The sequence below is a fragment of the Plecotus auritus genome, assembly GCF_963455305.1.
Source record: "Plecotus auritus genome assembly, chromosome: 6".
In the NCBI taxonomy this organism is placed as follows: Eukaryota; Metazoa; Chordata; class Mammalia; order Chiroptera; family Vespertilionidae; genus Plecotus; species Plecotus auritus.
Genome location: NC_137773.1, coordinates 60878124 through 60903400, shown reverse-complemented (window position 1 = coordinate 60903400; position 25277 = coordinate 60878124). Strand labels below are relative to the sequence as shown.

General features: G+C 45.9%; 1 protein-coding gene across 1 annotated transcript in view; it reads left to right on the top strand.

Annotated features, from left to right (window-relative positions):
- Positions 1-2209: 2209 nt before the first annotated feature.
- Positions 2210-25277, top strand: part of TMEM154 (transmembrane protein 154) — a 40929-nt gene continuing 17861 nt past the window's right edge. Inside the window, exons 1-3 of the mRNA XM_080672246.1 lie at positions 2210-2398; positions 19995-20264; positions 20356-20397. Of these exons, the coding sequence (XP_080528372.1) occupies positions 2329-2398; positions 19995-20264; positions 20356-20397 (382 nt within the window). The 5' untranslated portion in view covers positions 2210-2328. The remainder of the gene's footprint in view (positions 2399-19994; positions 20265-20355; positions 20398-25277) is intronic.

The following is a 25277-nucleotide window of genomic DNA, read 5'->3' as shown; positions in this document are numbered from 1 at the left end:
TTCAGCTCAGCCTGCACCTTCTCCAATCTGGGACCCCTTGGGTGATGTCCGACTGCCGGTGGGATTGGGCCTAAACCGGCAGTCGGACATCCCTCTCACAATCCGGGACTGCTGGCTCCCAACCACTCGCCTGCCTGCTAGCCTGATCACCCCCTAACCACTCCCCTGCCAGCCTGATCAATGCCTCACTGCTCCCCTGCTGGCCTGATCGCCCTCAACTGCCCTCCCCTGCAGGCCCGGTCACCCCTAACTGCCCTCCCCTGCAGGCCTGGTTGCCCCTAACTGCCCTCCCCTGCAGGCCTGGTCCCCCCCAACGGCCCTTCCTGCAGGCCTGGTCACCCCTAACTGTCCTCCCCTGCTGGCCTGATCACCCACAACTACCCTCCCTGCCGGCCATCTTGTGGCAGCCATCTTTGACCACATGGGGGTGGCCATCTTGTGCAATGGTGTGAGGGTCAATTTGCATATTACCTCTTATTATATAGGATTGACAAAATTTGGAAGCAACCAAGATGTTCTTCAGTAGGTGAATGGATAAATCACTGTGGTATATGCAGAATATTATCCAGAGCTAAAAAGAAATGAGGTATCAAGCCATAAAAAGACAAGGAGGAACCTTAAATGCATATTGCTAAGTAAAAGAAGCCAATCTGAAAAGGCTACATACTGTATGAGTCCAGCATATGACATTCTGGAAAAGGCAAAACTACGGAAACAGTACAAAGATCAGTGCTTGTCATGATGGGGAAAATAAGACATTTGGGGGGGCTAGCAATCCGAATCTGTGCCAGTAACCTAATGTACATTCTTGATAGCCTACAATTAAGTCACTGCCCCTTTCTCCACAATCTGGTCTTGCAAGACCTGTTTGCCTAAGTACTCCCATTTTACAGAGGCCATAAGCTATGAACAATATACAACCCCTGGAGGGGGTTATCAGCGCTGGCACCAGGCCAGGCCTTTAGGTGCGGTATCACGGCCTCCATCCCAACACAAGGGGCTTTTTGCAAAGCCCGCGAAAGGTCCGGAAGTCCCATCCGTATCTGGGGGACAAAGAAACCAAAGGGGATAAAAAAAGAGCTTCCACCATATTGGTTTGCTCAGGATTTGGAGAGGAACAGTCTCCCCTGAGTCACTGTACTAGTACATGTGAAACATCTGAAAAACAATGTTTTGTTTCTGTATCTCCGATACTCCTGCATATTTTTCATTCCCCTGGTAAATTCTGTAACAGTCAGGGGTTGGGGGAGGGTGCTGAGTGGAACACTGAGGATCTTTAGGCCAGTAAACCTACTCCGTACGATACTGCAATGAAAATACATGTCATTATTACCACACATTTGTCCAAACCCATAGAATATACAACACCAAGAGTGAACTTTGGGTGATTATGACATGTTCATCAGTTGTAACAAATGTACCAGTCTATGAGGGATGGTCATAATAGGGAAGATTATGCATGTGTGGGGGCAGGGGTTATGGGTGAAATCTCTGCACCTTCTTAATTTTTCTGTGAACTTAAAACTAAAGACTTAAAAAAAAAATAAAGTCTTTATAAAGAAAAAAAGGAAAAAACAAAATGAATAGAAAATAACTCCCCAAAACCAACATAAAAAGATCATTTCTCTCCAGGGAAGCAGAGCACACCTTCCAGGCTTGGGTGTGGCATGGTACTCTCCCTCTTCGTGAGCCTTGAGGAACGAGGCTGGGCCTGGCTGGAGAGAAGTGGCCTGGCCATGATCTCATGGTGCGGATGCTCCTGCACTGTCCACCATGGCAGGACTAGCTACACGGAGTTATTTAAACTTAAATGAACAAAGCAGAAAACTAAATATTCAGTTCGCACTAGCCTCATTTCAAGTGCTAATGGCTACTGTCCTGGACAGCATCAGTTTGGAACATTTCCATCACCTCAGGAAGTCCTGCTGGCTAATGCTGCTCTAGACTCAGCCACAGAGACTCACCTGCCGGTTGAGTAAAATCACAAATCAAGAATGCATGTGGTTCAGGACCCCCTCTCAGATTCCGAATGACACCTGAGCAACGGACAATTTCCAAAGGCTGAAGCCCGTGGCTGGGCCGGGGCTGGAAAGGGCTCGGGAGGCGTGCTAACTGCATCAGCGATTGAAGAGCAACTTCTCTTTTGCAATCCTTGCTGGTCTGACAGGCTCCTGCAGAATTACATCACTTCCTAAAAAAACAGGCAACACTTCTTCAAGTTAGCACCTACCCAAACAAGCAGGAAACAGGAAATGTTCACGTTTCAAGGAGGCTGAAGCCAGCGCAGCAGCATCTTGCTTGCGGGAGGGAGCGCCCAGCCCAGCTGACATGAAGGCCCCTCGTGCTGCCCGCCTCTGTGCCCTGATAATCGCGCTCTTCCTTACTGGCCGGGCTCAGGGTAAGCTACCTCCACTGCAGGGAGGAGGGTAATGAAGCCTTGTTTGGTGCCCGAAGCTATAGACTCTGCTGGGGAGGCTAACACCCAGAAAATGTAATCCTTTTTTGTGAAAGAAGTGCAGGAAATTCGAACTGTCTTTTTAAGGTAGTGGGGTGGGAGGGTGAACTTGCCTTTCCCTGCAGCTATCAAATCGTGCTCTAGCTCGATCGCTTACTGTGGCCTCCCTGCAATCTTTTTGTCTTCTAAGATATGTGGGTCCCTGTAATTTACCAGCTTTAATGGGCATATTAAGAAAACCATAAAGTCTTTGGCAGTTCATAGAAAAGAACGTTTCTTTCAGCTGAAACAGAGAAATAATAATACATTTGATTTTAATAGTGTGGGTTGAGAAGTCTGCTGGTTTCAAAAACTCCTCGAAAAATTGTGGTATGGAGATTTACTACTGGAAAGTATACGAAAGAAAAACATAAGTTTAGAAAAATGCAAACAGGAAATTATCTGAGGCGTTCCCAGGCATCCACTCTTAACTTTTCAAGAAAGGTCTTTCATTTGTTTTTATTTGATCTTGTTACTTTGGGGAAGTAACAAAATTGAAAATTTCTTTGAGTTGATTGTTACTGATGCTTTGTTTAAAAAAGTGATATGATAATAATTGCAAATCGATGCTATTGAAAAGGGCAAAATGTTAAATCTAATTCTTTTGAGCTAAGAGCAGCTATCGGTTTATACCCTTGACAGTTGTTACAGCAAGCATGGTCACCCTCAAATGCCTCTTACGGTTGTGTTGACTGGCTCTTGGGTAAATAAACTTGCTGCCCATGGTTTCTTCAGTGCATGCTATCTGCTTCTGGTGTAGGGCAGAACTTGAAGCAACAGGAAAGTTCTCAAGCTGCAGTTCTTTAAATAGGATGGGGCATTAGGCACTGATGATCTAACCGATGTCACAACTTCCTGGAGATTAGCAGTCAGCATCCAACCACCCCCACCCCTCCAATTTCTCTGTCCGTGGGAGTGCTCTCCACATGGTCCATCCAGGCTTTTGAGGTGGGAAATGAAAGATGAAAGGCAAACCATTCCAACGGAAAAGGTGTTTGGTTGAAATTGAGGTTAGTGTTTAAAATAAGTTTGGGGGACAATGTTTTATGCACAAAGTTTTGGAGCTGGAAGGGAGCCTAAAGATTATGCAGCTCGAGCTGCCCTGAGGGTCCAGGGGAAGAAACTGAGGCAGAGGAAGTTGAGACGTCTGAATCCCTGCTAGTCAGCTTTTCTGTTGTGGACTCCAGGGTTCTCTCCTCTCGCCCGGGGGGGGGGGGGGGGGGGGGGCAACCACGCCCCCTGCCAAGACCACTGAACTAGACTCCTTTTCCTCAGGGCACCCCTCAGCACACCCAAGGAAGTGGAGCCTAGCCATCCCATTTCCACCTCTTGTAACCCTTATGACTGCCACAAACACCCCCGAGAGAAATATTAACCTTGCCTGAGGATTTTCCTGAGCTTCTTAAAAATGAATAGAAGTATTTGCAATTGGGGAGATGCAGAAGGAAAATCTGAAGAGACTCAATCCTTAAAACTTCTCTTTCTGAGACCCTACCTGATCATGTGACTCTTCCACTTAAAGACTTCCAGTGGCTCCTCATTTATGCTCCTTGGACTCACACCAATCTCCTTCCCAGTGGCACCTCCTTCCACGTGTCCTCCCACTCCCTAGCCACACCCTTCTAGTCACACTGAGCTGTAGAGTTAACAGGTAGTGTACGCATGTCAGAAGTCAAAGACAAAAAGCTGCATTTAAATCACAGATGATAATCTGCATTGTAGTCAAGCACAGGGCTTATCTAGCTAATCCAACACATTTATTGGGCCCTTCCTGGATTCCCCAGGTCTGAAAATACAAAAATGCCACTTGCAAAATGCATGTATAATCAAAGGGTATTTCTTTGAGATTAGTCGAGGAAAAGGCTATTCTAAATTAAAGACTGAATATATATTTTTAAACTAATTAATTTAATTAATTCATTTGATCTGATGGTGCCTAAGACTTGAGGATGTGAGTTGGTTTATAGGTGTCACACTTGTATTTCCTTGGAACTGTCTGGTGGAGAATCCAATCTCCTGAACAGCCCAACTTTCCCTTGTGAGCATATTAAGGGATACGTCTCAAATGAGGCCTTTAGTAACCACAATCAGGCAACATTATCTAACACCTGCAGTGCCTTGAGGCCTGCCTCATTACCTCTGAGCCAGCATCTTTCTCTTTATGTAGATTGAGAGCCTGATGAAGAATTGATTACTATCCCAAGTGAATAATCCACTTAGAAATCACCAGGAGGCAAATGAGAAAACAGCTTTTCTGGGATTTGGACCAAACAGAAGAGCAGAGTTAAAGGAAAGCTGTGGGCCCAGGTATCTTGGCCAGTGTCAGAGGCTCAGAAAGTTCAGCTTCTGCCCCTGGAGTGAAAGGAGACACGCCTACCTCATGCCTTATCCTGGGCCCTGTCACTGTCAGCTGAACACTATCAGCAAGCTAAAAGCAACTTCTCAGATACCAAAGGCATGGGACTTGTTAGCTGCTGAAGGCAGGATGGTTTGTAGAAAGAAAGTCAAGGGCAGAAGGCAGAAACAAGGTGGCTGCCCCTGTTTGGGTGGCCAGAGTCAAACACCGGATTTGACAGAGAGGCCTGGGAGATAGTCTGGGCTGTTTCAGAAGAGTAAGAACCATGTAATTACTGGTTAATGAATCTTGAGAAGAAGATAAAGAACAGAAGAAAATACCAGTTGCATAAACGAAGTGGCCCTTTCTGACACTGTCCTCGTTTCAATGAGTGTGACTGCCACCTGCGATTTTCTGGGACAGTCCCAATGAAGTAGTAATAATGATGACAGGGAACATATACAGTGCTCATTACATGCCAGGCACTGTTCTAAACACTTTCCATTAATTCATTTAGTTCTCTTCACAGCCTTATACAATGGGTACTAGTATCCCTGTTTTACATATGAGAAAACTGAGGCACAGAGAGGTAAATGATTGGCCCAAGGTCACACAGCTAAGTAGTAGATCTAAGTAAGATTCAGCTTCAGGAGTCTGTGCTCTAACCTTATACAGTACTATATTGCCTCTGGGTTTTCAGGCTATGTGTCTAGTTTCAGGTTTGGAAAAATATGTCTCTGGTGCCTTCCCAACTATATGTAGACACATAAACTCTTGGCTGGTCTCTAAGGTTACTTACCGCATGTTAATAAAGAAGTTGTTTGTGGTGTGGTCAGAGACCGGCTGACAGGGAAAGGAGTGGTGAGAGTTGGGTTAAACTTTGGCCTGGAGAGGAGGAAGGAAGGGGCTGAAAGGTAATAGAGTGAACAAAACAGAATCTGGGGATTAGCATAGTTAACACCAGAAGCAGGTAGACCAACGCTGAAGTCACTGGATAAGAGGCTTCAGGGTGTGGGAACCAGGGAGGAAAAGCCCAGCCTTGCTGTGGGAGAGAACTGATCCCAAGGACCAAACACACACACACACACACACACACACACACACACACACACACACACGCAGAGAGGGATTTACTGAGGCTTAAAGTCCCTCTGCGTCTAAAAGGATGACCCAGGAAATTAGAAGAGGGCAGGATCTTGGCTGGGATGAGCTCAGTTCTATAGGGAAACAATGCAGCCTGCAATTTGCCTACTCGTGTATAGTTTGTATAGTTTGCACCACCCTCAAATGTTGGCAAAGATGTGGAGAAACAGGAACTCTGAACCGCTGGTGGGAGGGTAGATTAGTGCCCTCACCTAGTCTATCTTGCTGCTTAACACATCCACTGGGCTTTTAATTTCAGCTATCATATTTTTTATTTCTAGAAAATCCTTCATCTACAATATATTACATATATTGTGTCTTGGTTTTATTATCTTATGTTATTTATTTCTTCTTTTATGTCTTTATTTTAAACATATTATTACTTGATAACTTTTATCTGAAGATTTTGTAGACCTACCATTATTCTTGTTGCTTGTTGTATCTGTCAACTCCCATTCGTGATGGAAATCTTGGGGCCACTGAGGGCAGAACCTGGCACCCAGAGGGTGACTCACCCTATGTAGCAGAACCCTAAATTTTCTGACCCTATCACCAAGCTACTGTAAATATTTAACCAATACAACCCCTGCCCTGATACCACAAAATAGAATTTGAAAGAAACTCAGACAGGGATATGCTGGGCTTGAGGAGGGCCGGTGCTTGGACCTCAGACTTAAACCTCAGCTTGGGATGGGGAGGGGCAGGCCTCTGGGGTCAGCCTTCAGGAGTCACAGAAGGAGGTGCTAAAACCTTATTAAAAGTGCAAACCACGTCGCTAACCAGAAGCAGGTAATCAAGGAAACCGAAGTGATTGCCAAAGAGAAAGAAGTAGACAAAACCAAATCCAAAACCAGAGGAGGGGCCAGGCCCACAGTGTCAGGATGGTGGATGGTGGTGGATCAGCCTGGGGTGGCACACCTGACTGGGACTTTGAACTTCACTGAAATCACTGCAGTTGCTTATTTTTTCTCCCTCTTTCCCTTTCTCTCTCTCTCTCTCCCTCCCTCCATCCCGCCCCTCTCTCTCTTGTTTTTTTAATCTTCAAGCCTCCATCTCTGGACAGTCCTGTGACAACCTTCCTCACAGCTCTTGCTGTCTCAACCAACTCCATAGTAACCTCAAAATAATAAAAAATAGTAACTGGCCTTTGAGCTAAGGATGATTTTTTAAAAAAATAATTATCTCTTAAGAACTTACATAATAGCCTGTATTTTGCCTCTTGGCCTCAAGATCTAAAATATTTATTCTGTGATCCTTTAAGAAAAAGTTTGCCAACCACTCTAGTCAATGTGGAAATATTTAATATAATGCCGTGTTATCCGTTTCATTTTTCTCTCTTCTTTTTGATAGGTATACATTCACAATGAAAAGTAATGCGAGAGCCTGTTGTGTTCTTTCCCAGCACTCCCATGTCCCCATCTCGCTCTCCTCCATTGTTTAGAGATTTCCCCAATCTCCTTGAAAGACATTTTCATTTTCTCACTTTCCATTCATTTTCTTGGCCCACTGCAATCTGGCTACTATGTCAACTACAGCACTTGATTTACCTGGGGTACCACTGCCTCTTAATAGCTTAATCCACAGGACCCATTTCCATCCTTAATTTATGCTTTTCTCTGTGCCATTTAGCTTAATTAACCAATTATTGAAACTCTCCTCTTTCATGGGTCTTACAACACCATGTTGCCAACTAACAAATGTTAGAAGAATATTTAGCCTGAGTCCTAGATCAGTCATTGAAATAACAAGAAACCATGTCTGGAAAAAAAAAAAAAGAAAGAAACTACCAATGACTAAGTAGAATAAGACCAGGAATCCAAGAATGGACCACCGTTAGAGAATTTATCCATGTGATTCATCCCATTAAAACTAAATGAGAACAAAATAATAGGATTACATTAATGAATATTGAAAAGAGGTTAATAAGAGAGTGAGAATAGCACAACATCAGTCACTCAAGCTGCAATACTACAATTCTGACTACTTGAGGCCCGTTAACTACCTGGGATGGAAAGGCAGGATTGATTCTCTTTCAAGATGAAATAGGATCAGCAGCAAGCCAGCTTTGAAGAGTTGTTCAAGGGCTTTGCCTATCATTGAAAACCTCACCCACTATTTTGCTCCCCTCAGACACCTCAGGCACTTGCTTCCTCCCTGACCCTCCAAGAAACCACACAGTAAACAGACTCTTGCTCTCTGCTCCACCATAGGTGGGTGACAGGGAACTTTTGGTTGCACCCTCTCCTCATTCTTCCTGTAGCTCATGGTGAAGGTACATCAGTAGCCACATCTCTTTTCCCTGCTTTCCTATTCTCTGATTTATCACAAACATACATCTACCACTTATTTTGTGGTGTGTCTCTGTCTTGCAGTTGCCTCTCTGGCAACGCTGAGCTCGTGCTGGTGCCATGCCAGGACGGAGGGCTGAGGTGACCCACACAAGAGCCCAGCCACTCATCCCATGGGCTGTGTTTCTCCCTTCCCCACTCAGAGGAAGGCTGGCGAGGCAGCAGGTAGAGGGTAGGGCATGGCGAGGAACATGGGTTATTAAGTTACTCTTTTAAATTGTAATTTTGAAATTGAGAGAGAGAGGGAAATATAATAAACAACAGAAACCTATTCAGGTTAGTAACGATAATAATTTCCTTTTATAATCCTTGATCCTTTCATTTTTAAAGCACTTTGTGTCTACTATCCCACTGATGGTAGGAAGAAGTTTTAAATGTTAAAAGTGTGTCTGTATCTTGCCCCATAAAAATACATACATTCCTGCCCTAGCTGGTTTGGCTCAGTGGATAGAGTGTCCACCTGCATACTGAAGGGTCCTAGGGTTCGATTCCAGGTCAAGGGCACATGCCTGGGTTGTGGGTTTGATCCCCCCTGGGGGCATGCAGGAGGCAGCTGATCAATGATTCTCTCTCATCACTGATGTTTCTGTCTCCCTTCCTCTCTGAAATCAATTAAAATAACTATATATATATATAAAAAGCCAGGGTCTGTAATGACCGGAACAAACAATGACCAGTCGCTATGATGCCCACTGTGGCCAGTGAACTGGCCGGCCAGCCAACCTCCTGTGGCCCCTCCCCCCAGCTGGCCCACCCCACCAAGATAGGCCAGCAACCCCTCCCCCAGGCTGGCCCCACCCCTGATTGCAACCCTCCATCCCAATAGGGGGCAGGGCTGGCTGGCCAACCTCCCATAGCCCCTCTCCCTGGCTGTCCCCACACCCTATGTGCCCCCACCACCCTGATTGGCCCGCAGCCCCTCTCCGTGGTCAGCCCCACCCCTGATTGCACCCTCCACCCCAATCAGGGGCAGGGTGGGCTAGTTGGCCAATCACCCATGGCCCCTCCCTGAGGTCGCTGGCCCCTGGTTGGCACCCCCACCCCATTTGGGGGCAGAGCTGGCTGTCCGACCATCCACAGCCCCTCCCCATGGCCGGCCCCACCCCAATGGGCCCCCACCACCCTGATCAGCCCACAGCCCCTCCCCCAACCTAGCCCCATCCCAGATCAGTGCCCCCACCCTGATCAGGGTCAGGGCTGGCTGGCCAACCACCCATGGCCCCTCCCCCAGGCCACTGGCCCCAGTTGGCACCCCCCACCCCATTCAGGGGTGGGGCCCACCAGCCAATTGCCTACAGCCCCTCCCCACAGCTGGCCTGGCCCTGATTGGGCCCTGATCAGGGCGAGCTGACTGGCCCACCTCCCGCCATCTCCTCCTCCCAACAGGTCCAGTCTTGATCTGTCCTGATTGGGGGCAGGCTAGCCAGACCCCACCCATGCACGAATCCATGCACTGGGCCTCTAGTGTATGTGTGTGTGTATGTGTGTGTGTATGTATATGTATACACACACACACACACACACACACACACACACACACACACACACACGAGGCCCAGGGCATGGATTCGTATACACACACACATACATACATATATATGTATATATATACACACACACACACACGAGGCCTAGTGCATGAAATCCGTGCACAGGGGGTGTCCCTCAGCCAAGCCTGAACCCTCTCCAATCTGGGACCCCTCAAGGGATGTTCAACTGCCCATTTAGGGCAGTCAGACATCCCTCTCACAATCCAGGACTGCTGGCTCCCAACCACTCACCTGCCTGCCTACCTGATTGCCCCTAACTGCTTCTGTCTGCCAGCCTGATCACCCCCTAACCACTCCCATGCCAGCCTGATCAATGCCTAACTGCTCCCCTGCAGGCATGGTCACCCCCAACTGCCCTCCCCTGCTGGCCTGATCACCCCTAACTGCCCTCCCCTGCAGGCCTGGTCACCCCCAACTGCCCTGCCCTTCCAGCTCAGTCAACCCCAACTGCCCTCCCCTGTAGGCCTGTTCCCCCATAATTGCCCTCCTCTGCTAGGCTGATCTTGCCCGCAACTACCCTCCCCTGCTGGCCTGGTCTCCCCCAACTGCCCTCCCCTGCAGGCCTGGTCCCCCCAACTGCCTTCCCCTACAGGCCTTGGTCCCCCCCAACTGTCCTCTGTGAAGGCCTGGTCCCCCCCGCAACTGCCCTCCCCTGCCGGCCATCTTGTGGCAGCCATCTTGTGTCCACATGGGGGCAGCCATCTTTGACCTCATGGGGGCAGCCATCTTGTGTGTTGGAGTGACCGTCAATTTGCATATTACTCTTTTATTAGATTAGATTAGATATATTATATTAGTATATATACATATATAATGCATACATTCCTGGCCCAGCTGGTGTGGCTCAGTTGTTGAGTGTCACCTATGAACAAGGAGGTCATGGTCTGATTCCCTATCAGGGCACATGTCTGGCTTGCAGGCTTGATCCCCAGTAGAGGGAATGCTGGAGGCAACCAATCAGTGATTCCCTCTCATCATTGATGTTTCTATCTCTCTCTCTCTGAAATCAATAAAAATAGATTTAAAAAATACATACATTCCTTTAATCTTCTAGTCACTACAGGCCAGAATAGGATTGCAGTGCACAAAAATGTAGTCGGATGGTGAAAAACCCAGCTTCCCCAGGTGGTTAACTTCAAACTAGAGACAACCTGAGAGTCTTGGAAAGTCTGATTAGATATGAGCAAACTTTCTCTAAAAAAGACATCAAAATAAAATAGAAACAGACATCAGAGCTTAGTGGGCCCCCATTGTGGGGTGTGTTTTAATCCTATATAATAAAAGCCCAGCAACCATAATGGCAGAATGACCAGAATGACCACTCAACCAGTCACTATGAGGTGCACTGACCACTTCTCAGTCCCTTTCCCTGGCTGGCAGGCTCCGATTGCTGATGGTGAACAGTGACCCAGGATGGGTGGTGGGGAACGTGGCGGCACCAGGCCACGGCCCCTACCCCACCCGTCTCCGCACACACAGAGGGTAACCGGCGGCGGGGGTGGGGCTAACGAGTGGATGGGAATGGCCAACCTCTCAGTCCCTCCCCCAGCCGTCAGGCTCCCACCACTGGATAGCAAACAGGGAACCAGGGTGAGTGGCAGCGGTGGGCAGGGGCCAGCTGCCGGCAGCCAGGGAAGATGGCCCTGATCGAAGGCTAGGCCTAGGGACCATACCTGCATACAATCTAGTCTGATAATAAATTGCAAATGCAGGTGTGCATTTCTTAAGGCAATGAGGTAAAAATACAATTTGGCTTCACAAGTCAATTCCCAGAGCAGATGATTGCGTGAAAGCTTCTTACCAGATGACCCTCCTCAAAATAAGCAAAAGAAATATATTTTTAAGAGTCTTTCAATACAACGCATTTTCACTGCCGATGGCTGACATGAAAGGGTGTACAAAACGTTGGCACTGCTTTACCTAAACTACCCTTCAATATGTAAAATCTGCCATTAACATTCTGTGCATGCTTTTCCTTGCATCTGTTAAACCAGCTGTTTATTCTGACCCTATATTCTTCAAGTGAGTATGTCAGGAAAAGCATATCAAGCGAATGTTTTCACTTAATAAAAACTGTCAACTACGCAGTACAACCGAGCTTCTAATGAAAACTACACTCTCTGCGCATTGAGCATCCAGCTCCCAGGAGAACAAAGTCCCTTGGCCTCTACATGTGGAAACCATGAGGAACACTAAACCCCCTGCCAAAAACATAAATAAACAAAACTAAAAAATAGAAACATGAAGTTTCATCACTAGGGATTCACAGCTTTGCATTAAGCAATTCCTCTCATACCCCAGTGTCTTTAAAAATTTCATGTAGTTTTTTTTTAGAGAAAACCACCTTTGATTCCTATTTCTCTTCATGATAAAGAATACCCTGTGGCCGAAACCGGTTTGGCTCAGTGGATAGAGCGTCGGCCTGTGGACTGAAGGGTCCCGGGTTCGATTCCGGTCAAGGGCATGTACCTTGGTTGCGGGCACATCCCCAGTAGGAGGTGTGCAGGAGGCAGCTGATCGATGTTTCTCTCTCATCGATGTTTCTAGCTCTCTATCCCTCTCCCTTCCTCTCTGTGAAATATCAATAAAAAATATATTTAAAAAAAAAAAAAGAATACCCTGTGTGTTTTCCTAAGAGGGGGTTGATAGATGGAGGAGGATGTCAGACTCTCATATATATTCATATATATATGTGTGTGTGTGTGTGTGTGTGTATATATATATATATATATATATATATATATATATATATGTATTGATTTCAGAGAGGAAGGGAAAGGGAGAGAGAGAACCATCAATGATGAGAGAATCATTGATCGGCTGTCTCCTGCTGTCTCCTGCATGGCCCACACTGGGGATTGGGTCTGCAGCCCAGGCATGTGCCCTGATCAGGAATCAAACTGTGACCTCCTGGTTCATAGGTTGATGCTCAACCACTGAGCTACACTGGCCAAGTGGATGTTAGACTCTTGATAACAAGGTGAGTGGTGTGACTTTTTACCTCAGGCTAATATGGCCTATTTTTCATTTCCTAAACAACTATTTATGAACTAGAGGCCTGGTGCATGAAATTCATGCATGGGCGGGGGGGTCTCCTCAGCCCAGCCTACACCCTCTCCAATCCGGGACCCCTCAGGGGATGTCCCTCTCACAATCCTGGACTGCTGGCTCCTAATTACTCACCTGCCTGCCTGCCTGGTTGCCCCTAACTGATCCCTGCTGCCGGCCTGATCTCCCCTCACTGCCTCTGCGTGCCAGCTTGATTGCCCCTCACTGCCCCCCCTGCTGGCCTGGTCGCCCCTAACTTCCCCCTACTGCTGGCCAGGTCACCCCCAACTGCCCCCTCCCTGCCGATCTGGTCGCTCCTAACTGCCCGCCCCCCTGCTGGCCTGACCACCCCTAACTGCCCCCCCTCACTGGCCTGGTTGCCCCCAACTGCCCCACCCCCCCGCTGGCCTAGTCACCCCTCACTGTTCCCAAACTGCCACCTCCCCCCTGCCAGCCTGGTCACCCCCAACTGCCCCCCCTGCCAACCTGGTTGCCCCACGCAGCCTGCTTGTTCAGTCATTTGGTCATCCCTCGCTAACCCCCCTGCCAGCCTGGTCGCCCCACACAGCCTGCTTGTTCAATCATTTGGTCATCCCTCAGGCCGGCCCTGGGTGGCTGGGCAGACAACATCTGAGGCTTGCCTGCACCTTGGGCCAGCCCTGGGCGTCTGGGGGGCTGAGGAGACTGGGGGACTCCAGAGGCAGGCCGCGGAGCGGCTGGGCCCAGCTGTGCTGCACGCCTGCCGCCCAGGCAGGACTGAGAGGACTGTGTGCTGCCATCTTGTGGCTGTGGGCGCTGCCATCTTTGAGGGTGTGGCAGTCAATTAGCATATTCCCTCCTTATTGGCTGTGGGCGCCACCATCTTTGTGAAGGCGTGATGGTCAATTAGCATATTCCCTCTTTATTAGATAGGCTGGCCACTACACAGCAGACAGGTTCCAGGTGTTGTGATAGATGTAGTGTGAGACAGAGGAGGAGACAGACAATAAGCAGTTACAGTACATGAGTGATGATTTCAAACACTAAACAATGAGTTAATACTGTTTTGAGACCAAGTAAACCAGAGAGAAGACAGAGCACTTCAGAGACAGTGACCATGCAGGAAGGGGTCCATGCAGGAAGGTGTTCCAATGGCTCAACACCAAGGTCCTCCACTTTCAAAAAAAGGGAAGTGAGTCGTTTGCTTCACCGGGAAGCAGAGTCATTTCCACTTAGTGATGATGCTGAGAGCAGTGATAAAGGTGACCACGTGCCCGCTCTGCTGCTAGAGCTGCCAGGCTCAACTCACACATTTCCCCCATTTTTCCACTTACAAGGATTCCCCCAGGGTCCTCACCAGATGTGTGAAATAGAAGTCCCAGATTGTTTGCATGGATATTGCCAAAAATCATTTGTAACTGACTCTATACACGGTGCAGCTTATTATCTGGATTAAAAGTAAGTGAAATACTTTAGCTTAGTTTCATCATTCACATGACCACTCCCATGATCTCTTCATAATGCTCCATTATCTGAGCAGAGAAAGAGAAATGGTGGGAGGGAGAATTCCTGGGAGAGTTTGTGTTGGGGTCATTTGAGATAGCCGTGATGGGCCACCTGAAAGGAAGAGAGAGCTAGGGCCAGCCTGCTTCCTTGAGCCCCCACTCCCGCCCCTGCCCCCACCCTCATCATTCCACAGGCAGGTCTCACATAGGGTACACAGCCACACCAGTTGACTGTCTCACAGCCCTTTTGCTCTTCATACACTGTCCTTGTTTTTTCTTCTCCTCTGTACTTTTGCTGGCTGATGCCTCTCTCTTCATTCTCACATGTGATCCTTTTCATCTACTGCAGCTTTTTCTGTTTTTACCCCCCGGCCCCACCCCTTTTACTCTGAAATATGTTCAAATTTAGATAAGAAGATACAACACTAAAATGAAGAAGTTACATCAGGCAGATTAGTCTCCTGAGAAACAGCAGAGAAACAGATACGTCTATAGATGGGGAAAGAAATGGGTGGAGGACAGAGGAAATAGCAAATCTATGGACACCTGGCATATGTGTGATACCTTGTGGGTTATACAGTATTTTCACGTTTGTGATTTCCTTTGCTCTTCATTCACACGCCTTGGGTTAGGCAGAGCAGCAGGCCTCTTTTTTTGGCCTTTAGGAAAGGAAGGGCTGGAGAAGTGAGGGGCTCTTCCCAGGCCCCACAGCTGGAGAGGGCAGCACTGTCTCAAGCCCACTCCTCCTCTTCCTCCTCCTCCTCCTCCTCCTCCTCCTCCTCCTCCTCCTCCTCCTCTTTATCTTTATTGTTGAAAGTATTACAGATGTCCCTTTTTATCACTCCATTGACCCTCATCTACCCAACACCCTACTGTACTATTGTTTGTGTCCCTGAGTTATGCATATATGCATGTAAGTTCTTTGGTTAATCTCTTCCCTTCCACCCCCTGCCCCCTACAGAGTCAAGCCTCCTCTTCTGAATCTAAATCCTTTTCTCCACGATGCCTTGGAGATGCCCAGGAAGTCCTCACACAATGCAGGAATTGCTCTACACCTTCTGCAGGGTTCATCCTTCAGCTCGTTACCTAAAAGAGAGTTCTGGGTTCCTCAGTAGTGGTGTTGGGCTCCTAAGGTTGTACATGTCACTTCTATCCCAGAAGCGTAGGATGGCTCCTACAGGAAATCACTCTTGACTGTAATGGCCCTTAGCAAGTGCTTCTTGGTAAAGGCTGGGTCCCTGGTGTCTTAGGCCACACAGTGTCAGAGGGTCCCATGTCCACTGGGTTAAGGGTTGCTGTTAGCCCACAGGCCATGGGAGGAACTTGTAATGCTTCGGGAAAAGTCCCCCAGCTGCCCTCTGCCAGCTCTACTTCCATCCCTGCTCTTGTGACTCTGGCTCCTCTCTTGTTTCCACCTTGATTGTGTCCACCTCTGGTTTTCTTCCTCTCACCTTTGTCCTCCTGGTTACTGATTTGATTCTATGGCCCACCTGGTTTTCCTGTTCCCTTTGAAGACATTTGATGCTTCTGGCACAAATTCTTGGGGCTGATCCCCAATGTTTACAACTTCCCCCTCTTTCCCATCATAGACTCCCTGCTTACCCAGCCCTTTCCTGACTTCATCTCTGCCAGTTCTCTTGTATGACAACTGAGCTAGAGTTGTCTTGGAGAAGTTGTGAGAGCGGACCACCAAGAGTAGTTTGATGCTGTTCCCCTTCCCATTACACCCAACACCCCCTTCTCTGCAGCCCCCCTCTTGAGATACACTGCAGAAAATACTTGCAAATGTGTAAACTGGAGCGTGTGCAGGGCTGTTTGTTGTAGCATCATTAAAAATACAAAGAAATGACCTAAATCTCTATTAATAGGAATAGGTTATGATACTTCCAAATAACAGAAGACAGCTTTCTATATGCAGACATGGAAGAATATTTGAGTCAAATTTTAAGTGAAATAAACAAGAGGCAGAACAAGATTTAACTTCTTTTGCTACCATTTGTGTTCATAAAACAAGAAATGATACTTGTATAGGCACAGAGTTTCTTGGGAAGGCAGCAGAAACAGTGGTTATCTCTAGGGAGGGTAACAAACTGGGGAAAGGGTGGTAGAGAAATTTCCTTGCTGAGCTTAGTACCATGTGTACAGCACCTATTCAAAAATTCTAATGAAAAACAAGATCAAGGCTTTAGAATCAACATAAAGATGTGGCACTAGATGGGAACTTGGGGATCGCTCCTGTTGTACAGATTAGAACATTATCGTTAAGGGGTAAATTATTTGTCCAAATTCCCACACTTACTAAGTGAAAAGTGATGACTAAGCCCCTCACTGTCACTGGGCACCTATGCTCGAGGGAATGCAGCTTCAAAAACCCTATGTATCAGTGGGACTAACAGCATAAATGACAGGGTTATACTCCAGCCCGAGACATTCAAGACTCAGTTTCTTCACACTGTAAAATGTGAACAAGAGCCCTAGCTGGCTTGGCTCAGTGGATAGAGCTCTGGCCTGCAGACTGAAGAATCTTGGGTTCAATTTTGATCAAGGGCACATGCCCGGGTTGCAGTCTCAATCCCCAGTAGGGGATGTGCAGAAGGCAGCCAGTCAATGATTCTCTCTCATTATTGATGTTTCTCTCTCTCTCTCTCTCTCCCTTTCTTCCTTCCTCTCTGAAATTAATAAAAATATATATATTTTAAATATGAACAAGAAAGTTATGAAGATTAAATTAGGTAGTGCATGTTTATCCTGGTACCTAGCACATACTAAGCACCTGATAAATGTCAGTGGCTGTTGTTTATTACTTTGAAGCTATTGTGGAGGGTTTGGGCAGGGAGAGCTGTGAGGAAGGTTGTCATAGGAGAGTCTGGAGATGATGGCTTGCAGAGTAAAGAAAAGAAAGAGAGACTTGATTCTCATTTATTTAGCCACTAGAGAATCTTACTGAGTAAATGATGTTTAACATGGAAAACATATGTGTGAGAGGGATATTGTAGAGAGAAGTTCTGGCCCCTTTCATTCAAAAAGGCCACTAATGGCTACCAATGACCAGCATTGTCTCTTATGCTGAAAAATAAATGTACACAACCCAGGACCATTTGCTGCCCTTCTTTCCATTTCTCCTTCATTTCCTATCGTCAGAAAGCCCTCATTTTCCCTGCTAGCTTTTTTATTTTCCCATTTTCTTTTCTTTGGGGCCACGGGTCAAGTGGTGACTCAGTGCGCTGAGTGTTCCACTGGGAACTTGCTGGCCTTCCTTGGAGAGGCTCTGAGAGACCCTGTATCCCGGGCAGCTTTGTTCACAGCGGTCTGGGCTGAGAAGCTTAGCGAGAGCTCTGGCAAAGCCGAGGCTTCTGGGAACCCTTCCTCTCCCTTGCCCTTTAAGCCAGGAAGCCACCTCCTTAGAAAATGATGGGCAAGAATATGAGGTCCCCTCTCTTGTTCACCACTTCATGATTTGTAATCATTACATTCCAGCCAGGTTCTGTGATCAGCCCTCCTAGGTTCAAACCCTCACTCCTCCATGATAGCTCTGTGATCGTGGGCAAGTCGTGTAACCTCTTGGCCCCAGTTTCTATCTGAAAAAGTGGTGAGGACAAAATGAATTCATCCAGCTAAAAGGCAGAGCACAGGACTGGGCTCTTAGTAAGTTCTTTAGAAAGGTTCGCTTGGAATGGTAGTGGCAGCTACAGCGATAGCAGAAGACAGCAAAAGAAATAAAAGGGGAATCTGGATGTTTGAGAAAGATCCATAAGCACTGACCTCAAGGGAAAGGGTCATTACCACCGATTCCACTTGTGTACGTACCCCTCCCCTATATTCCCCTTCACCACCACCCCTCCCCCGCCAGTCAGGTCTTCAGTGGCCTGGATTTTCAGTAAAGAATGCAGTTTGGTTCTAGCAGTCCTGTAAGCGAATGAGTTTAATGAGGACGCTGCACTGGTAGACAAATATCTTTTCCTGACCCAGGATGATATGTGATATATCAAAGCTTGAGTGAATACAGCATTGACTTACTTTATTTCAAAGACATAAATATAGGACAAAGTCACTTAATCCAGAAGACAGAGATCAATAAATGGTAGATTTTTTTTTTTTTAATCCTGCTTTGGTACATTCAGGTGAGGAGCACCAGTTAGTTATATTCTGCAGTTTGTCATTGCATGGATCACTCATGTGATTATCAAGTGGATTCCCTGCTCTTGGGGAAAACGGAAATGTTTATATATATAACCAAAATAATTAGACTGTGATCAAACAAAGGTTTTATAAATCAAGTCAGAGGAATCCGTTGTCATACAGTTATGCATCTAGACCAGTGGTCGGCAAACCGCGGCTTGCGAGCCACATGCAGCTCTTTGGCCCCTTGAGTGTGGCTCTTCCACAAAATACCACGGCCTGGGTGAGTCTATTTTGAAGAAGTGGCGTTAGAAGAAGTTTAAGTTTAAAAAATTTGGCTCTCAAAAGAAATTTCAATTGTTGTACTGTTGATATTTGGCTCTGTTGACTAATGAGTTTTTGCCGACCACTGATCTAGACAATCTACTGGATTGCCTCTGCTGTGGCCAACTAGGTCATTCTATGGAGCACTGGTCTAGCCTGCAGTAAAAGGGCATAGTTTAAAACAGCCAACTTTTCCATTTGCATAACACTTTAGAAAGAGCTTTCACAAAAATTAACTCATTTGATAAGTGTTCTGTAGCCTAAACTCATATTCTATTTTCCTCCATGGGCCACAACTGAATGATGGCAACGTTGTAACATGATAGGTGAAAACCTTTAGCCCACCTACCCATGACCACCACATAGCCAGGCAAGGAAAGATCTTTCAAATAACAGTCCTTTCCAGTGCTGTGATGAACCACAGGATGGTTTTCCAACACAATCTGAAGTTCAAACAGAATTAACTTGCTTAGAGTTTCTATATAGGGGAAGTTCTAAAGATTCATTTTACTAAATATTTTTAAATATTGGTACCGTTTCTTTAATCTCTGAATTCCCCTTGAGAATTTCACTTTACAAAGGAAGTACACATTGTATTTTTATTTAGAATCCAGGAGGATTCTGTCAGATAATCTCAGAGGCAGACACGTTTCTCTGCAGAATGTGAGCCCTGACGCTGAAATTGAAGCAGTCACCGCAATTTCAAAAAATTCTTTTCCACTGATAGGTAGCCTTTTATTAAAAGTGTTATGTGGCAAGTACCTACCTTTCAGTACATACAGGCTTCGATTTATTCAGAAATGTTATTAAAACATGACAACCTATAGGAGATGTCGCGGAATATCACCCATGACAGGGCAAAGGTTCTTAATGCCTTTGATTAAATGTATCTAAATTATCGGTCAAGGCTAAACTGCCTGCATTTGTGGGAGGTTTATCTGGACTCTGATTCCATGTTCAATGTACTCCCAGCTTGAGCTCCATTTATGTTACTTCAAAACTCTGTATCACACTGAACTGGAAGGTCCAATTCAGGAAATCAAGTTTAACACTGGATGCATGTAGAAAAAATTTTAAAATATCATTGAAAACATAACTAACTAGCTTTGTCTCCATGGCAATCTCAATTTTGTGTGTGTGTTCTCACAGAGTATTCTGAGGCAGAAAAAGAGTCAGAAGATGAGTCAACAGATGTCACCCAGAAAGTGGAACCTACAGATGAAGATACTACTGTTATAAGTACAATTGCTGCACTGACCACAGAAATAGAATATGACTATGGGAATTATACCCTCACTGATGAGGATACTCAGCTAGAGCTTATACTGATGGTGTTGGTCCCGTTGGTTTTCTTGGCACTCCTACTCATATCAGTGGTACTCATTGTAATCAACTATAAAAGAGAAAAAGCTAAGCAAGGTAAATATTTTGTGTGTTCCCAATCCCAGACAATTGCTTCATGGGTCAATGGCCAAACACTAAAACAAAATACTTTTTTGCTTCTACACAGAGCTGCCTTCTAGCCAAGGATCTCTGAGTGTTTTACAGACATGTGAGTATTATCCTAACACCTGCCTGGAGTTGGGGATAGGATAGGAAAAGGAACTGAGAGGTTTTAAGTTAAGCAACAAGGATTATATAAAACTAGAGCCCTGGTGCATGAAATTTGTGCCCTGGGGTGCGGGGGCTGCGTTCCCTTGGCCTGGCCTGCACCCTCTTGCAGTCCGGGACTCCTTGGGGGATGTGTGACTGCTGGCTTAGGCCCGATTGGGCCTAAGCCGGCAGTCAGACATCCCTCTCGCAGTCCAGGGCTCTTGCAGTCCAGGACACCTCACTCCTTACCTCCCACCTGCAGAGGAGGCAGGAGAGGCTCCTGCCACCACTGCTATGCTTGCCAGCCATGAACCCAGCTTCTGGCTGAGTGGCGCTCCCCCTGTGGGAGAGCACTGACCACCAGGGGGCAGCTCCTGCACTGAGTGTCTGCCCCCTGGTGGTCATTGCACATCATAGCAACCAGTCATTCCGCAAGTCTTTCCGCCGTTCTGTCGATTTGCATATTAGGGTTTTATTATATAGGCTAATAAAAAGTCATGAATGACATATTTCAATGAAATTTTCCAAAGTTTAAAAATGCCATATTTTGTTCTTTTTAAAAAAGAGAATGTTTTTAGCCTAAATTGAAAGTTAATATACACAGCTACCAGCTCTGTACCTAATCAGATAATGCCCTCGTATAATCTTGGCCAATAGGTCAATGTAACATGTTCCTACGGTTGGAGGAAAGGGTAAGGATGGTGAAGCAGTGGGGTCAGGGTTGGGAAGGCAGAGACCATGGCATCATTCTGCAAGAATGGATTCTTCCACCTATGTTTCTGCCACAGATATTGTTTTCTCCCCCATGCCACATTCCAATTTGATCTTGAAAAGGCCTGGGTGATGCATTGTTCTTATTCCCATGAAAGCTATGCTAACTTTCATAAGCAAAGTCCTACTTGGCTAAAGATTGTTATCATCAATCTCCTAGAAAACCAGTCTCATGGAAAATTCACCAGGTCAGAGATTCACTCTGAAAGTATTCAGTTCCTATTCCAGGAGCATCACATACTAGATTTTAGGGTATCTAGGTCCAAAGGAGACTTGGATACTTTTGGCTTATGCTGGTAAAAAATGATTCCTATTAGATTTTTTTGTTGTTGTTAATCCTCACCTGAGGATTTTTTCCATTGATTTTTAGAGAGAGTAGAAGGGAGGGAGAGAAGGGGAGAGAAAGGGTGAGAGAGAGAAACATCAATGTGAGAGAGATATATCACCAGGGCCAGGGAGAAAAACCTTGACCAGTAATCAAACCTGTGACCCTCCAGTGTGCGAGCCGACACTCTAACCACTGTACAACACTGTCCAGCGCACCAATTAGATTTTTAAGTTGAAGACTTTAGTCACTCCAAAGATCACTCAAGGGATGAGAATTTCTCTAATAAGATACATATTCATATGTGCATACAAAACTCACTGTATGTCCCTCACACCCATTAACAAGGCATCTCTGGCTTTGAGATCGTGCCCTTGGCCTGCAGGCCTTGCTCATTGTCCTAGCACCAGGAAAGCCTTCAAGCTCTCAGCAGGAACTGTAAATGGTCTTTTCCCATTATGCCCTCAGGTACAGCAAATGTGAGCTGGGGAAGAAGCACTGAAGTTCGTTACCTTTCACGATAGGGGCTGATATAATAGATTTCAAGGAAGTAGGAAATACACATGTTCCTCCATTGCTTGAAATTTCAGGGTGACCTACTAACCATGATCACATGGGAGCTCCTTTGTAAGCTAAAGAAAAAGAAAAAGTATACAGCTTCATGGGCCTATTTTTTGTTTGTTTGTTTTTAGTAGGAAAGGTGAGAATTTCCTGCCTAAACCATATAGCCCCACAGCTGGTTTTACCTAATGGGGTCATGGGGTTGGGAGGAATTTGGGGGTATCCAGTCAAATGGTCATACTCTTAGGCTCTAAATCCAGAAAGGGTTTTTTCATTGAACTTTATTGTGGGAATCTCAACGTTCAGAAGCCATCATCTAAGTGAGAACCAGCCTCATCCTCAGACATGGCCCATGCATCCTACACTGCAGCCATACTTGAAGTGTTTGCTGTTCCCAGAGCAGGGCTTGTACTTTCAGGATGCCTTCATGCCTGGGTGATGCCAGTCCTTCTGCCTGGATTGCCTTCTTGTCTGCTTGGCAAACTGCAGCCCCATCCTTCAATGCTCACTTCTAAAGTTTCCATGAAGCCTTGAGTAATCACTCCTCAGGCAAAATCAATCACCACCTCTCCTGTGCTCGCATAGGCTGTGGTCACAATGTGCACAGTATTTGCATTGGCATAAATTGGAGACTTGCCTTTTTTTGGTCTTTCTTAATAGGTTACGTTCTCTTTAAGGTCCAAGAGAGGCAAGAACTTGTCTTATTTATCTGTTTAACAGTGTGGCATGGAGGTGGAGAGGACAGACTCTGGAACCACACTGCCTAGTTGGCTTTTGCATTTCCTAGTTCTGTGACTTCTTTGTCAGCTTCCTCATCGGTAAAATGGACGAATTCAAAACCTACCTCACAGAGTTGTTGTGAGAATTAAATGGATTCATCTATGGAAAGGGCTTAAAAAAACAATACCTGGCATATTGTATTAGCTTATTATTATTATCCCTTTTACATAACATAGTGCCTGGCCCAACATATAGATTAGCTGCTCAATAAATGTTTGTTGAGTAAATGGAACAACGTTATAACTTATTTTAAAGAACACCTATTCTCAGAGATTAAAAAACAAAATTTTCACATAGCCTTACTAAATTGGCACATTCTATTTAGTTTAAATATGCCCTACTTTAAGAAAACACAACATAGAGAGCTTAGCATTTTGAAGAAGTTGCTTATTACAAAATAAGTAAATAAATATATAGAGTTTGACTTGAATATTTTCTTTTACTATCCACTCCTTTGATATAGACACAGGTGGTTAACTGCTTAACACTTGCATATCTCCTCAGACAAACTGAATGCTAAAGGGTTAATGATGACTGCCCACTGAATTCTACCCATTCATATTTAATATCATAAGCAAGCCAATAAAAGGATAGTATTTAAATTCACAAAATCTGATTTAAATACATTTGTTTTCCAGGAAAAAGAAAAGTTCCAAGGGACTTAAAAAGTTCCCAAAGGACTGTTATGTGGGAGGGCATGGATGATGTCCCCTCAGGCTTAGCAATAAACACACGGTTTCTTTCTTCACATATTCTTCTACACCAGAAAATAAGTCTTTAAATATTTGACAACTGGCAATGACTTGGCCAACATTTTTAGGAAGAACGCTTCATCCATTTGGGAATTGCTTTTTTTCTTTGGGCCTGTCAGGTTCCCGTCCAGGAAAAGGGAAATGCTGTGTAGAACATTCTTCCTACACCTCCAGGCATTGCATTTGCAGTTGTTATTATTAAATGTCTTGGTGTGCTGTGTCTCTTTGAAAGAGCTGCAGGGGAAACAGCTGGCAGTAAACCATCACTTTAAACAGGCTGTGGCCACATGACACCTGGCTCTGCTCAGTAAATCTCTAGAAAGAGGCTGTCTCCCTTGCTCACTGTTCAGCACGGAAACAAGATAAGCAAGCCAGTCCTCTGCTGGGCTTCTGCCCCCATCCTTGCACCCCAGCAATCCCACCATCCCATGCACAGGGTAGCTGCGGGAGAGGGGGCATTGTCAGGCCAAGCGGGTGCAATGTAGGAACTAAAAGAGGAGGACAAAGTGGGTGGAAGGATGTGAAACGGGAGGCGATGGGAGGGAAAATGGGAGCAAGTGAGGGTGAGGGGCTGTGTAAGAGCAACCTTTGCCTCCTGGATGCAGGGGAGTAGGTGGCTATTAATAAAGAGATTTAGGCCAGGTGGAGTGGAGCGGGCATGGCCTGATTGCTGAGGACAAGTAATTGGTCTTCCTCCTGGTTTAATGCTCTGCTCTGGTGTTCTCTCCCAGATGTTTCTCTGTTGCCATGGCGGCTGGGGCAGGGGTAATGGTCCTGGAGCAGGGGAGATGAGGCTGCAGAAAGCTTTTTGCTCTGTTTGAATACTGATTATAGGAGCTTCCCATTTGGTGCCTCTGGAGCACTTTGGTAATGGGGTTTTAAACTTTTCCATCATCTGCAGTGAGGGCTGGCTTTTACTCACCACAAAGCCTGCAGGCGCTCAGATTATAGAGATAAATCCATGTCCTAGACAATGGGGCTCCAGGGACACTTGCTCCCTGAGAAATTAGCAGGGTGGGGGGGTATTAAACAGGGAAGAGGGAGAGGGAATGACAAAACAGGGGATTTTTATGGGTCACCTGTAGTGGCTTTATTTATAGTAAAAGCCCTTAAGGAAACAGCATGTAAATTTTAGATGAAAAAAATATATATTAGTATAGATACATACATACACACACACATACACACACATACACACACACATATGTATGTGTATGTATGTGTGTATATATATATATATATATATATATATATATATATATATGGTGTACATAAATATAAAATATACGATGTACATCTCCCCTTCCTCCAAAGTTTTGAGGAGTCAGGCCTCTGCAGGAATCTTCAGATCCCTATTTGGGGGCAGCGGGTGGGAATCAGGAGGACATAACCTACAGCTCCTGCAAGGTAAGCAGTGATGGCATGAAACTTAACATCTGTGCCCAGCTTTCCTGGATTAGCAATGCTATTCAAGCTTGCCAACCCACAGAAAACTACAGCCGCTCCCAGCTGCGGCCAGGAGCTCAGTTCCAAGTGCCTGCTGGTTATGTCCCCTAACTGGGGACCTGCATTTCTGCAGACCAGACAAAATGAGGCCTCTGACTGCCAAGGGTTAGGAACATCCAACTATTTGGTGGACCTCTACAAAGT